General features: G+C 33.0%; 1 protein-coding gene across 1 annotated transcript; it reads right to left on the bottom strand.

Moving 5' to 3' along the window:
- Nucleotides 1-3,274: 3,274 nt before the first annotated feature.
- Nucleotides 3,275-14,796, bottom strand: LOC148620275 (RYamide receptor-like). Its single transcript, XM_088576998.1, has 2 exons — nucleotides 13,973-14,796; nucleotides 3,275-3,835 (listed from the first exon to the last, which is right to left on the bottom strand). Exons 1-2 carry the CDS (start codon nucleotides 14,747-14,749, stop codon nucleotides 3,434-3,436), a joined length of 1,179 nt encoding a protein of 392 aa, XP_088433124.1. The 5' UTR covers nucleotides 14,750-14,796; the 3' UTR covers nucleotides 3,275-3,433.
- Between the last annotated feature and the right edge of the window lie 596 nt (nucleotides 14,797-15,392).

Genomic DNA, 15,392 nt, shown 5'->3' with positions numbered 1-15,392 from the left:
AATACGTACTTGTGTATAGCCTAAGTACAAAATTGTAAATACTTTCAGAGATTGACAAAAGGTCAACAAGTGTAAATACCTCTTGAAATAAGCTCTGAAAGGCCCCAGCAACATAAAAGTAATAAAATCTTCGGTTTAAGAAGGATGCCAATTCTTCAAACTCAAACTAAAAAGTAATTCAATGACACAAGACAAATTAATAACTATGGTGTATTCATCTGGTATTAAACTAGCTTAATCAGGCCTTAACTATGTCATCAAATGTAACCTCACAAATGAACTTTAACAACAAATACACTATAAAAGTCACTCAATATATGTAACACATCCAATTCTCTCCATGGAATATCTCAACATACAACATATAAATCAATGATATATCCAATTCAAGAACTAAAAACTGGCTCAAAACATATTAAAGAATAACAATACCATTAAAACTACCAGTGTTGGAAATAATCAGTAACTACAGATTGCGAGTAGTAATATAAAGTACAAAATATGCAAGATTCGATGTAGAGCAATACCCAAAAATGACTTAATATTAAGGTAAGTTTAAATCATTGCTCGAATATCTTTTTTTGTGAAAGAATAATCAAGGGAACCAAGATTCTAGCGGAAATCCAAGAACAACGACCAGACATGGAAAACAGACAGACACAACAAAGAACGTAGAATAACAAAAATACAAAATGTAATACATAAAAAGTAACAAAAGAAAATGAGCAACTCGGACTCCACTTAAAACTGAGAGCATGGATAGGTATGGTAAGCGTCCACCGCTTTTCTAGAACACTTGCCGAGTTGCTAATATAAAGTCAAGTCCTGGGTAGACGAAAGAGGAAAGGACATTTTTGACACGTTGAACAAATCAGTCTTCATGGTGCAAATGGATACACCGTAACGATCCACGAGTTCATGATGACGACCATATCTCAAGTTCTTTGGGGTAAATGCAATGTATCAAATCTTCGAAACTAGAATTTAAAAAAAAGAAAAAAAACGTCATCTATATAGCGAAAACTGAGATTAAAGGATCTAGCTAAACGATGTTTCTTTTTTTTGGATCAGATCAGCTATAAAGGCCTCATAAGACTGAAAGAATAGGTCAGCAAGTAGAGAAGCACAATTTGTTCCCACTGGTATGCCGACCGTTTTTTTTTAAATACGCGTCCGCCGCACTGATCAGATACGTTATCGATAAAAAAAATCGAGAATTTTGAAAACATCGTCTCCGGTATATTTAAAAGATGACTTGGAATTATTTTTTACAAAGTATGATGAATCTCTACCAAGAACTACATATTTGTATCTAGGTGTACCTTCTTTTTTGGAGTAACAACGATGTATAATGTTTTGAGTCGGGAATTTAACTGAGTATTGGGAATAAAAACAAGAAGAGTTGAAAAATCATAGGTTTTAATACTGTTATTTTTTATATAACAATCTTGAATTGAGGATTTCCAAAAGATCTTCCGAATTATAAGGATTCACATTAAATTAATTCCACAACGGGAGTAACAAGTGTCGGGTAGGACTGTCGACCATCTGTGACAGCTGTGAGTATAGAAGTTAGAAGTTTTGAAAGAAGTTTGGTGGTATATTTTGCAGATACAGCTATGTAGCGTTGTTTGAGACCAAGGTTCAAAGAATAGATAATAATTTGGAAATCATATCCTTAACAAATAAGCTATTAAGAGCCGCCGATAAACCTATCAAATATTCTCGATAAGAATTTACTTTACCGACTCTATTTCCGTAAAAAATTAAGCTTTTTTTTAAGAACCTGCAAAATGCTACTATATTTATTAATCAATTTTTTGTCGATGGAAAAAAATTAATAAATGCTTTTAGAAGTTTACGATATCGATACCCCTGGTGCAAAAGCTTTTCTGTGAGTAATTTATTGCCTTCATAAAAATCGGAGACTTTACTACAAGTAAGATCAAAACAGACCATTTGTGAAATGTAAATACCATAGGAGGATGTTTCAAGAATATCACCATCTAGAAACTGAAAATTAACAGCAGGAAAAGCAAAACCATCTCTTTTGTCATAAACCTTTGTATAAAGTTTGTCATTTTCTAACGTAATATTTAAGTAAGGAACAGGTGTACGAGTGCTATTATTGTTAGATTTAGTCGGCTTAAGTTTTTTTGGGTAGAAAACGGTTGGCCAACGTTGGGCCCAATGTAGCAGTGCATGGTAGTGAAAAAAGACTTTTTGTTGAACTATGACTATGACTTTTAAATTGACCAACAAAGACTTATTTTTGTCTAATATTACTGTAGTCCAATATTGGCCCAACATTGGTCCACTTGTATCTAAACGTACAAGAGTATTTCGTGTTTCTCTTTAAGAACGTATTTGTAAAACTGTAAACTTAAAAGTATTCATACAATTCGATTTTTTAAATCAGAACCATATTTGTGACTTGTTCACTTGCTACATTTGTTCAAAACATTGAACTGACGTCGAGCGACATTTGTACATTTTAAAAGCCAAAAAATCATTCTGAATGTAAAGACTTTGTATGACAAGGAAGTAAGAACCGGACATTGCTTGCAAATATTTCTGTTGTATCTACACCCAAATCCAACCTTGGGCATTCTTGTTTTCTTTCAGCACTTTTAGATCCAATTAATTCTTGTATACTCTGTGTGCCACTAAGATATTTCTATTCTTTTCTTTATCAAAGAAACAGATTGTAAAGAAACATTGGAGATTTGTTCGATTGTTCGATGTTAATTTGGCCCGACGTTGTCTCATCGTTTGCACAATCTTCACAGATTTTTTACTGTGTATAATTTTAAGCTAACAACTACATGCATTTGCTTTTTATCTTCATACCGTAGAAAGTTAAACATTAGTGATATTATAAAAAATAAAATAATTGTTTTTAAGCGAATACTTCCTACCTACCTTTCCCTCACAACCATCCTTTATACTCTTTTGATACTGACATTACAATACGCGTTTTCTAAAACATATTTATTTTAATTATTAACAAACGTATAATACTTTCATTTTGAATGTAACCATAGTATTAAACATTGACATACAACAATAATTTTCTATTGAATGTAAAACAATTGCTACTTTTCGGTACCTGATATACTATTGCTTGTATTCAATGTGATAAATATTATGGTATTGATTTCTGTCTTTATCATTTTGCGAAATACTGTAATAAAGAAATAAATAAATAAGTTACCAGTATGTAACTTAGGCTCATAAGGTTGTGTAAATGTTGTGCTGATGTCATATCCCTGAAATGAAAATACCTGGTAGTACTCTTTTAAATGTCAATTTAAGACTAATGATCAATACAGCTGATTAATAATAAATGTATGTTGACCACTCCACAAATGCATTCGCGCATTAGATCACCTATGCAGATATTGTTCCTTATAGTTATTTAGCAGTGTTAACCTTAGTTTTTTTCAACTACGGGGTTGTACAATCGTTTGGATGACGATTGTTTGTACGAACTAAATCTTTTAGAGAAACTACTCTGCCCATTAATCGAAGTAAGCAAGGTGTCTTGTCGACGCAGTCGCTGTAATTCAAACATTGCTGGGGTTTTTATTACTCCACATGTAAAGCAGCTTAACACTCTAACAAAGCCATTCCTAAATTTAGCATTCATCCAGCTATATATAAAAGGATTGTACATACAATTGCTCATTGCCAACCAATGACTTGCCATCCATATATAGTTCATACCACGTATATTAAATATCGTATGATCTAATGCACCTATCAAGTTGATAATATTTAATGGAAGCCAACAAATAGCATAGATTACCACAACTGTGATTAGCATCTTGATTATCTGTAAAAAAAAATACAAAAGCTTCAAGCACTACATACAAAGCAACTTTGTTATAGTATATATAACGTACTTAATGATATCCCCCGTGTTAATGTATTGACTCCATAGTAACAGTTGTCATAGTTGTCGACGGAAAAGTCAATTTATACCTTAAATGCAACCCTTTGGACTGTCGACTATTTACTTGAAAAACTTAATTGAAAATCGAAAAGAGTAACAAACATTTGTTCTTAGATAATTGTACTGATGTTTTTTTAAATAACCCTTTAATACACGACACATATTAATTTACGAACATAAAATGAACTAAATGATTATTCTATCTATAGTGTTAACAGTGTTCAGCATTTCTAATGTATTAGGTAGAAGATTGTATGGTGTGTATGTAGAAAACGCCGCACGAATGGTACCAAAAAAAGTCATGGAAGATCCACAAGATCTGTGACAGGTGCCTTCACGAGAAAAAAAAGAGCTGTAAGATCACAGGACGAATGCATCATTACAACGAAACAAAGACATTCGGCATTGTAACCTTTAATTGGCAATCAAGAAGTCTGGAGTTTTGGGCGAAAGAAGGCTATCTTCAGTAATGCAATTCTTAAGCAGTAAAATTTCATATAACTGAGCAAGAGTAAGATTTAAATAAGAATAATATTAATTGCATTTAACACCAACACAGATGTTCCCCAAATGTCCCTATTGTCATATAAGCTCCCAAAATTATTTTGTTTGGCCCTCTGAATTTTGTTGTTGATTTTATATAATTTAAAATTTTTTCGAACGGCGGCTATCTTGTAAATCATTTCATAATTTCAACCTGGCCACCCAGAAGCCCTTGGAATGAACATTTTTTACCAAAGATTTTTGTCCAAATTGCTTTTGAACGGCGGCCATTTTTGAAATTTCAAAATGTTTGGGTAAATTTAAATACGGTTCCCTATTTTGGGGCCAAGTTTGGTTAAACCTATTCAGCCGTTTGAAAGAAGTTTTGCGGACAAATGTATACCAGAAAGAAGAAGTTAGAACAAAAACAATATGTTCCCCGCTGAAGTAAATTGATTAATTCTTAACATATTTGCTAATTTAGCCGAAAGAAAGACGTAGTTGTAATATTAAATAAAACCTATTATGTGGCAAGAGACTAAATATGTTGAAATCTTACGTATTTGTTAAATTGTTATGCTAATAATTTATGTAAGCATCTGACACCTTGAAGAGATGGAAATAGCTTCCATTGTTTTGGAATTTGACATATTAGGCATTACCGCAAAAGCCCATTGAACTCATATTCGTATACTAAAAAATATTTTTTTAGTCTCAATGGGCTTCCGTACGTTACGATTATTCAACTTTGGTAATAAAAATAAAATTGTGAGATTTCATTGGTAAATGCATTTTGGTATATCGCTGTGTACGTTTTCGACCAATAACGCATACATTTTTATTAACTAAATCTTTTATAATCACCAGGTACGTAAACAATTTAATATTAATATGCTTTTTCTTACTTTCATAATTAGAATTTTAGAAGTCAATTTTATATTTTTTTTCCTTTTGAGTAGACAAGTTAATCGTAATTTTAATCGACTAGAATAAATAACAAAGGTATTAATCAAATATTAATGCATACATAGTATTATTATCCTTAAATAATCAGAAAATGATATTTTGATCAATGTGTAGGTTTTGGACCAATAAATCATAAAACTTCAAAATTATCTTTATTTACAAGGCCAGCATCGAAAGCACACACTGTCCGACAGGCTACGGACACAAAACCACGATGCTAATATTCAAATAAGAATGAACCGTCAATCTCCACTCCACAAGACTCTTCCGTGAGCGAGTTTCCAAAACAACAAAACCAAAACCAGAACCTTTTGCAACCAAGCAACAATATGAATTTGCATAAACGAGTCGGACGGAGAGGCAGCCGACATCTCGAGGAGGCATGCCATGCCCTCGATTTATCCGCTACGGCAGACTCATTTTTCAACATAACACATGATTTACGTTAAACAGAATTGATAAATTAATTTTCTATTTTCTTTCTCTAAAACTTGCAAAAAAATAAATCTGACTTGAAACAATTATTTTGATACCAAAAAAAGGTGTTATTTTTGCAAATGTACAGAATATCAGTAAAACAAACATTTCTTAATTATCTTTTTAGAAAACAGACATAGAGACGGAATAGAAAACATTTTCTTTGGTAGACAGTCCGTTTGCACTCTGTAAAATTTTCCAAACATTGAAAAAGAGTTCTGTTTTTCACTTAACTTATTAAGGGATTTAAGCATTAGCATATGTCAAATCTTGACCTGCATTGAATCATTTGCATGTCCCCTACAATAAATTGACGAATAAGATTGAACTGTAAAATGTTATGATTCTATAAATCAACCCAAACTATATACAAATAACGTGGTAGAATTATTGATTTTTAGTGTTAATATTGCAAGAGAATTCAAACTCGAATATTTGGATTAGCAAAATATGCATTTTGCGTTCACTTCAATTTCAACGCAAATGCATGATAATCATCTTGTTATTTCCAGGGAGTTGGATGAGAAGCTATTTTTCTCGTGATTTTATTGAGCGTTTTTGTAAATTTACACATCACTTTGCTTCCGTAGGGTAAACACACGATAGATGTATTCGTTTAACCGCGGCATGAAAAAGGGGTTCGATTAAAGCCTGTCGCAGACGTTTTTTTGTGGTGTAATTTTTGAAAATTCAAGGTCAAATGTTAATATCAAATGCTCATTAGAATAACAAAATTTGTGCATTTTTGTCTTTTTCTTTTAAACCGTTTGAATAAAGGTTAGCTAATGCATTATTTCGAAATATAAGGATAGTCAATATTTATATTTTCTCTTTTGGATAGTTAAAATATGCCTCCGTCTGATAGACCTAACAAATTTTAAAAATTGTAAAAAAAAACAAATGCAAAAACTATCGACATTTTGTATTTAATTGTTAAGTTTTGCAATTGAAATAAAATAAATATGAAAATGGCGGCCGATACGTAGCTCAAATTGCCAATTGAGCCACAGATTATTGATTGGAACGACTCAAAGAACCTTGATATCAATTTACATCTAAGTCGTGACAAATTTGAATTTTCGACCCCGGTGGCGATTTTTATAATTGCGACCGAGACGCAAGCGACTTTTTTTTTTTTTAATTTTGTTTGAACCATTCTGTACAAAAATTTACAATTTAAGGGTCAACTGATCGTGTAAAATAAGTAAATTCATATTGCTGACCTAAATGATAAATATGCTTTACATCAAAAGTTGTCACGAAGTGTGGACATCGACAAAGAAATCAAGGGACCCAAGGTTATAGCGGTAATCAAAAGAATGCAATCCAGGGACAAAGACAATACATGGAAAACAGACATACACAACAAAGAACATAAAGTAACTAAAATCATACATACAAAGTAACCAAAGTAAATGAGCAACTCGGACTCCACTAAAAACTGGGAACATGGACCAGGTGCACTGGTAGGGTAAGCATCCTCTGCTTTTCTAGAAACACCCGCCGAGTTGCTCATAAAAAGTCAAGTCCGGGGTAGACAAACGAGGAAAAGAAAACCATGACCCGTTGAATAAATCAGTTTTCATGGTGTTGATGGATACACCATAACGATCCACGAGTTCACGATGACGACCATAAAACTTCTGTAGTGATGACTTCAATCTTGTAACAACATAACCCTGTTCCAGCAGCCTATTTGTTCTAGCGCGATACAAAAAGTCTGCGTAGTTTCGGCAAGCTCTGGCATAACGTATGAGTTGTGATATGAACACTCCATACGCAGGAGCCGAAGGGATGTTGCCACAGGTGAAAGGAAAGTTGACAATTCTAAATGAAAAGTCATCACGTTTTTCGTAAAGTTTGGTCAATAGTTTTCCTTTACCATCGATTTCTAAGTGTAGGTCAAGATATGAGGCTGACTTTACAGTGTCTGTAGTATCTCAAGTTCTTTTGGGTAGATGCGAAACTTTGGTTTAATATGTTATTATATGGTAATTCTTTGACACACAACTTATTGCATTGTTATTGGAAGGATTGAATTCAAACTTTTCACAAAACATCTTTACATACAATTGTTTACATAACGAATGTAAAACCAACAAATTTAAAAGCAAAATGTCGATAGTTTTTGCATTTGCGTTTAGTTTTCCTAATTTCTTTGCCCCGTGCAGGTGGGTGTCAAAAGAATAGGCATGCAGCAGCGCTAAGCTTGTCGTAAAAGGCGAATAAATAGTGCTCAGAAACCGAGCCGGGGCTAGGCGGTCTGCCCAAAGAGCAACTGGGATGTGTGCCTCAGGTGGAGGAATGGGGCTGCATAAGCCCTGCATAAGAGCAATCAAGGGACCCAAGGGTATAGCGGTAATCAAAAGAATGCAATCCAGGGACAAAGACAACACATGGAAAACAGACATACACAGCAACGAACATGAAGTAATTAAAATCATACATACAAAGTAACAGAAGCAAATGAGCAACTCGGACTCCACTAAAAACTGGGAGCATGGACCAGGTGCACTGGTAGGGTAAGCATCCTCTGCTTTTCTAGAAACACCCTCCGAGTTGCTAATGAAATGTCAAGTCCGGGGTAGACGAAAGAGGAAAGGAAAACTATGACACGTTGAACAAATCAGTCTTCATGTTGCAGATGGATACACCGTAGCGATCCACGAGGATGATGACGACCATAAAACTTCTGTAGAACCCTGTTCCAGAATCCTTTTTGTTGAACACTATGAGGGTTCATGTATCGTGCATACGAAACGCACGATAAAATTGCATGTTTTTCGTGCGTTAGGCGCGCGGTTTAGCCAAGCAAAACACAAAAGTCGCCAAAACGGCAAAATGTTTCATTGCTCCATTGATGCTCTCTAGAAACACTGAATTAAAATCATTTGTAGAAAGAAAAAAGAATAATAATAAGAAAACAGAACAATAGCATAACAATAATAATAATAATGATAATAATAATAATAATAATCATAATAATTAAAAGACAATCGTTCACAAACGATTACAAAGGTCTTTCCCTACAACTGTTGTCCATTTTCTTTTACCTGTTATTAAGTTTTAGAAATTTTTATCTGTGTTCAAATAGGAAGTTAAAGATGATTGCAGAAGTATATATTACCGCCCGTTGGTAATGCCCCTAATATTTATGACGGTCAATAGGAAGTAAAAGCATAGTCGAATCATAAGTCAATACCAATCCGTAGTAATAGCTCTGAATGGGAGGGTTTGTCTTTCATAATTCAACAAAAATATGGTGTTTCACATTCTTTGCAGAAACAGTTCATATCATTTTGGAAACATCATGTGTCACCTAGGATAAAGGTGAAAGTCTTATGTTTCTACGCCTTACGGTTTTCAAAATTAAAAAAATGACGGAAACTGATTTCAGTTAAAGTAAGATAACTCATACAAGGACTAGCGTGATTGCTTTGACCAACGGGACATTTTTGTTGGCCAAGTAAAAGACAAACATTATGCACTTTTGCACTTTTCCGATTGTTTCTATATGTAACGCTTTTAGCTATTAAAGCCAGAATAAAAAATCAGTATTGAGGGAGATAACTCAAAGCGCGTTTATGTGCCGATAATCCGCTAGTCCGTTTGCATAGTCCTTGTAATTTAGATCTATGGTGTCGTTTCAATATGTCACAGACTTTCCTTGCCAAATCCATTTTAAGAACTTACAGGAGAAAAATAATAATATTGTAACGACCAAGGGGTATTATACTTATAGAAGTATGACTGACTGTTACTTGCTAAGAAGCAGGTAAATTTCAGATAAATTAATAATTTGTTTATGTTGGAAATCGGCATTTGTTTACAATGTGACATCGTATGGAATGTCTATAAAATCTGTTAGAATTCCCAGTTGGTTGACCACATTGAATGAAAGATAATGCTATTTATTAAAAATGTTTACCTCTTATTTATTCTATTTGTGTGTGGATCTTTAGAAATAGCTTATAACCATCCAAATTGGGAGTTGGAAGCTCCGTTTGTTTACATCAGCAGCCATTGTTTATTTGATGTGTACTTTGTGGGAGTGTGTACGCCATCGATTATTCTCCGAAATACGCGTGCTGATTGGTTAATGAGTTGTATAAAAGAACGCAGCATTTCTAGTTCCAGCGGACTGTTTGTCTCAGTTCTGCAAGAGCAGAACAGATCTTGAGTTCTATTTGTTTCCAGACCAGAAAATATCAACCTCCCACCATGTCAGAGCCAAGATTATGAACAGAGTTGAGCCTGGTACGGTCAATGTATATGTAAATTAGCCATCTGGCTGGTTGAATCAACCTTCACCCGGAAGTCCCGATATATTAGTTTACGTGTCACTAAGACGCTATTACCCTAAACAGGATATGAATTAATGGCCTTTGAGGAATTATGAGGCTTCTTTAATAAAGTTTAAAGGTTGAAATAACCACCTTAATTTACCGAATAATGACAATAAGAATAAGCCAACCGGTGATGTCAACCTTCACCGTCAACCTTTTTTAATGTCAACCTTCGACCTGACCCAATCTTAGAAAGGCCGAAAGAGTTCTGTTTTTGGATGGTTATAAGACCCAGGTTGAGAATTTGTTTTGTCATTGTTATGAAACATTGAATATGATATATATGAATTTATGAAATCATTTTGAATCCTGACTTTAGTATAATTATTTCGACCTAATATCTATACAAAGACCCACACAAATTCTAAACGCTTCGGTCGAATCCTTTGTACTTCTGGTATGGAAAAGTACCTAGTAGCCATATATTTTCTTGTTCAGTATCTTAATTGCTTTTTAAAATTACCAAGGTCAAAGGTCAACGGCCAAGGTCATTTGATAATTCAGTCGCAAACCATTTGTCGAAACAGTTTTTAACAATTTCCGCCAATGTGGTAAAAAAAAGATAAATCTAACTGCTTCCAATCAATTTTTCAGTCATTTCTTCGTCATTTAATAAGTCATTATGATACTTATCTGAAAAATGGCGATTTAAGGGAATTGATGGAAAAGTACCGATTCACTACATTTCGCTAAAATTTGAAAAAAGGACAAAGTTTTCATCCCCTTGAGTGGACGACACCAAAATAACATTCTATCAGTCATTTCCAGCTTTCGCGACAAAATTTATTAAGGCAATTCCCAAACAGAAAATGGTCGTTGCTATGACAAAAAACACAAAAACAGTTTTTGGCCAATAACTCCTACAGCATTGAAAATACTAAAAGGAACCCAATATTTTTCTTATAGAGCTCCTTGTCCTGAAGAACTTTGTCATTAACATTAACATTAACATCTCTTACGATTTTAGCTCTGTACATGTTAATAGTTTAGTTAAAAATCAATTTATAGGCGATAACTCACTTATAGTTAGTCGGAGGGTTTGGTGTTTCATAGACTTATTGTAGATCTTGATAAAATGATTATTTATTCCTTTTCATGTTTGCTTCTATATATATATCACGGTTTAGATGAATTTGGATAACATGGCTCAAGGTCACCGGTCAAGGTAACCGTAGATTATCGAATGATACATTTTTGGAAACACCATTTGTCACCAAAGATGAAGGGTGACTGTCGTAAGTTTCTACGCCTTACGGTTTTCAAACTTTAAAAAAAATGACTGAAACTAATTTCGGTTAAAACAAGATAACTTACACGAAGACTATTTTGATCGCTTTGGCCGACGGACATTTTTGTTGGCAAAGTACAAGACAAACATTATGCCCTTTTTAGATATCAATATAAGTTTTTCGTATAGATGCAAGAACGAGAAATCAGTGTTAGGGGAGATTACCCAAGGCACGTTAACGTGTCATTTTCCAGCAACACATTGTCATAGTGATTTAGATTTATAGCCTGACGTGTCGTAACAGTTTGTCGAATACTCTCCTTGCCAAATCTGGGTTAAGAAGCTCAGGAAGAAAAAAAATAATAATAATTATACATGTATTAATAATAATAATAATAATAATCAAAAGAATAACCGTACGATCCTCCCTCCTGTGGGGAAAGACCTAAATAACAAGTCCTACCTTATATGCTAGCAAAACACAAAAAAGTCGCCAAAACCAGCAAATGGTCAGATTCACTCAAATTCTGAAGACACCGTTGAATTTGGAATGAAATGCTTATCATAGAAATCAGTTTTCATTAAAATTCAACAATGTTGAAATTTTTACGATTTCGGCGGCCATTTTGAAAGACAACAGCAGCTTGTAGACAAAATTTGAATCTACCATCGAATTGGAAATGCCATGTTTATCGTAAAAACACATGTTTAAGCTTATAATGCCAGCAACTCAAGAAGATTTATTAAGGTATCTTTCATACATGCACATTTAAATAAGTTTTATAATTTTATAGATTTTGTTTTCATTTTTCGAGGTTTTGTTTTGGCGGCCATTTTGAATTTGGCACCAGCTAGAAACTTGATTCCCTTGATGACTCCTTAACTACATTTGAGGTTTTTAGTTTCTTTTTCTTTGAGTTATCGCACAACAGTAACTGAAGTAGCAAAATAGGTCAAAATGTATTCATTTTATGGTCGTTTCATCTAATTTCGTGGTTTTTAGGGGAAATTAAGTTATGTCACTTATATATCTGTTCTATGTAATTTAAAATTTTAATGCATAGCTCTTATTACTTCATATTGCTTTCCATGTTCACAAACAGACACCTAAAAATATATCAAGGAACTATTTGCATGTCCAAGGTAGACGAAAGAGGAAAGGAAAATTTGTACATATTTCAGTTTATGCACTAACAAAATATGTATACAATGTACCAAAAATTCATACGTTTTATAGTTTTTCATTTACATGTATTTTTGAGGCTTCACATGGAAAAGAATTCATCTAGGATGTCATAAAATATCATAATCCCTAGCACCTAACATACCAAAAGATTAAAGCTTATTAGGTAAACTTTCTTCTCCTATATTTGATTTTTTTCAAACAATTTTACAGATATTACACTGAAAAGTCAAAAAATGTATCTAAATGCATCCATTTTAAACCTATTTATCTTTTTCGTAGGTTGAAGAAGGAACATAAAATATTCACAGTAATCAAATAATCGCCACATTTCTCCGTAACTAACTTAAGCATATTTTAAGAATCTTCACCTTCTTTAACCTTCCGAAAATATTCTATAATGAAAAACACTTAGATATTTTATAGTTTATACCACTTATAAATGTTTTCCAATTCAAACTATGCCAACAAAATTGATACACAAACAATAAAACAACAAATATTTATGTTAAGATCCATACAGTAGTTGTGGGTTTCAGAGTAATAAAATAGATCGACGTCTAAGTGTATACGTTTTTAAGCTTTTCATTAAATTTCGAGGCTTTCAAAATATTGTCATTTACACAAGTAATGCTGATCACTTTTATTTTTACTATTTAAAGATTTGTAGGCTAATTTTACATTCTTGCATCATTCTGCAGTAAAATAAAATTAAATATACTGAACATGTACATTTTGTATGTTGAAGTTTGTAAAACGTTTTAAATTTTATTTTTTTTATGATTTTTAAATACGTAACTTTTTTTTTTACAATTTTCCTATCTTTTATGTACGATCAGTATCAAAAGAATCATTCAAATTGTTAGTAAGTTTTCGAGGGTTTTTTTTTCAATCAAAGAGAAAACAATGTTTCAATACGCCCAACAATAATGATGAGCTACATGACTGATTGTATACGATATTGTGCCCCATTTTTGCCGTGTTAATGTAAGACGTAAAGATCAAAACAAAAAAACCCCGACAAATTCGCCATTTTTTAAAAACAGTAATCCCTCAATTAAAGCGTTTCCAATTTCCACATTTACGAGAACTGAATTAATACGTGGCTCCAGGATTTCTTATCAACAGTTTTAGCCATCTTATTTAGAAATATTTAGACATCTTTAGACATCTTTCAATTGGTACTGTTTTGCAAATCTTTAAGACTAATATTTGTATATTTATTTTATTTGTACATGTTAAAGTCTTGTATTTGAGAATAAAACAGTCCTTAAATTCATGATTTATGTGTTAGCTGTACTATACAGTTTTAGAAAATCTATGATAAAACTTACTTTTTGTTTTGATTCCGCCATCCGTTGATCACGTTCTGTCATTGCTTCACCTGGTGTTCGGGTTGTCCGTATGACCAGCATTATTCTTGTGTAAGTTACAATTAAGATGCTTAATGGTACTATGTATTGTAGGAAGAAGATAAGCCCATTATATGCTAATCTGGCTATTTCTGTTTCCCATAGGATTTCCTCACAAAAGGTCGGAGCTGTTGAAGTAGTAACATATTTGTGACTTCGGGATGTCATTGCTGTTGGAATAGGAATCAGAAATGAAACAGTCCAAATACTGACTATAACTATAAATGCTTGTTTTTTTGTCATTTTCCTTCTTAATGGATACAAAATGGCCACATATCGATCTATACTAATTGCAACAAGGGTAAATGAACTTAAAAAGACCGTCACAACTTGCAAATACGTCACTACTGGACACATTATATTTCCAAATGGCCAATAGTTGAAAACGAGATTGGCTAAGAATGTGAATGGAATACAAAATATTGCCATACAAATGTCACTGAAAGCCAAACTAACAATGAAAAAGTTTATAATTGTCCTCATTCGCCGTTGCTTGAACACAATGTAACATATGATCCCGTTACCACTGACGGCAAGAATAATGATTATCGTATACATAATGACTGCAATCGCTTGAAGATATATTGGTGATTCAAGAGGGGCATGTCCAGGAGGGAGTGAAGTCTGTAAGTATGTTTTAACAGTAGAAACATCGTATGAAAGATTAGCATGCTCCGTACTAGATAGTTCAGATGCCATTGCAAGATGTGATTTACAATTACCTACTTGTCACTAATCCTTTATTCCAATGCCTGTAAAATCAAAATAGATGTATCGTCATATTAAGCCTGACACAATAAGAGATTAATGCATGTACAAATATATCAAATGACGAATGGAAAATGGTAGCAGATAGTGTCATTTTTTAACTAAAATATTTTTGAAAATTGTTTGTACGGAATAGTATTAGGGCCATCCTCTTTGTTTTTTTTTCAAATTGCCGACTTTAATCTCGGAATTATCGACATTAATCTTGCAATTAACAACATTAAACTTGAAATTTACAACTCTAACCTTGGAATTGAACTTTAATCTTGGAATAATCAACTTTAATTTTGGAATTATCATGATTAACAATAATTTGGATTTATCAACATTAATCTTGGAATTATTAATATAAACTTGGAATTATCAATATCAATCTTGGAATAATCAACTTTAATCTCGGAATTATCAACATGAACATTAAACTTGGAATTATCAACATTAATCTTGGAATTATCAACTTTAATCTTGGAATTTCCAATGAGTTTCGGACCAATGAGCGTCGGACTCGTATAGACTTATGAGTGTCGGACTATCGATGTTATCCATCACATCATCAAACCGGAATAAAATTCAA

This window comes from Perna viridis, chromosome 4, assembly GCF_037379345.1.
Source record: "Perna viridis isolate PV_CMFRI_1.1 ecotype Kerala chromosome 4, ASM3737934v1, whole genome shotgun sequence".
Lineage (NCBI taxonomy): Eukaryota > Metazoa > Mollusca > Bivalvia > Mytilida > Mytilidae > Perna > Perna viridis.
The sequence above is the reverse complement of the archived record's forward strand: the minus strand, read 5'-3'. Positions and strand labels throughout refer to the sequence as shown.

What these genes read in the sequence shown, in the direction of transcription:
- LOC148620275 (XM_088576998.1), bottom strand. Translation starts at nt 14,749, where the DNA reads ATGGCATCTGAACTATCTAGTACGGAGCATGCTAATCTTTCATACGAT. An exon ending in TGGCGGAATCAAAACAAAAA is followed by an intron (nt 3,836 to 13,972) that starts GTAAGTTTTATC and finishes TTTTTTTTACAG; the next exon opens with ATAATCAAGATGCTAATCAC.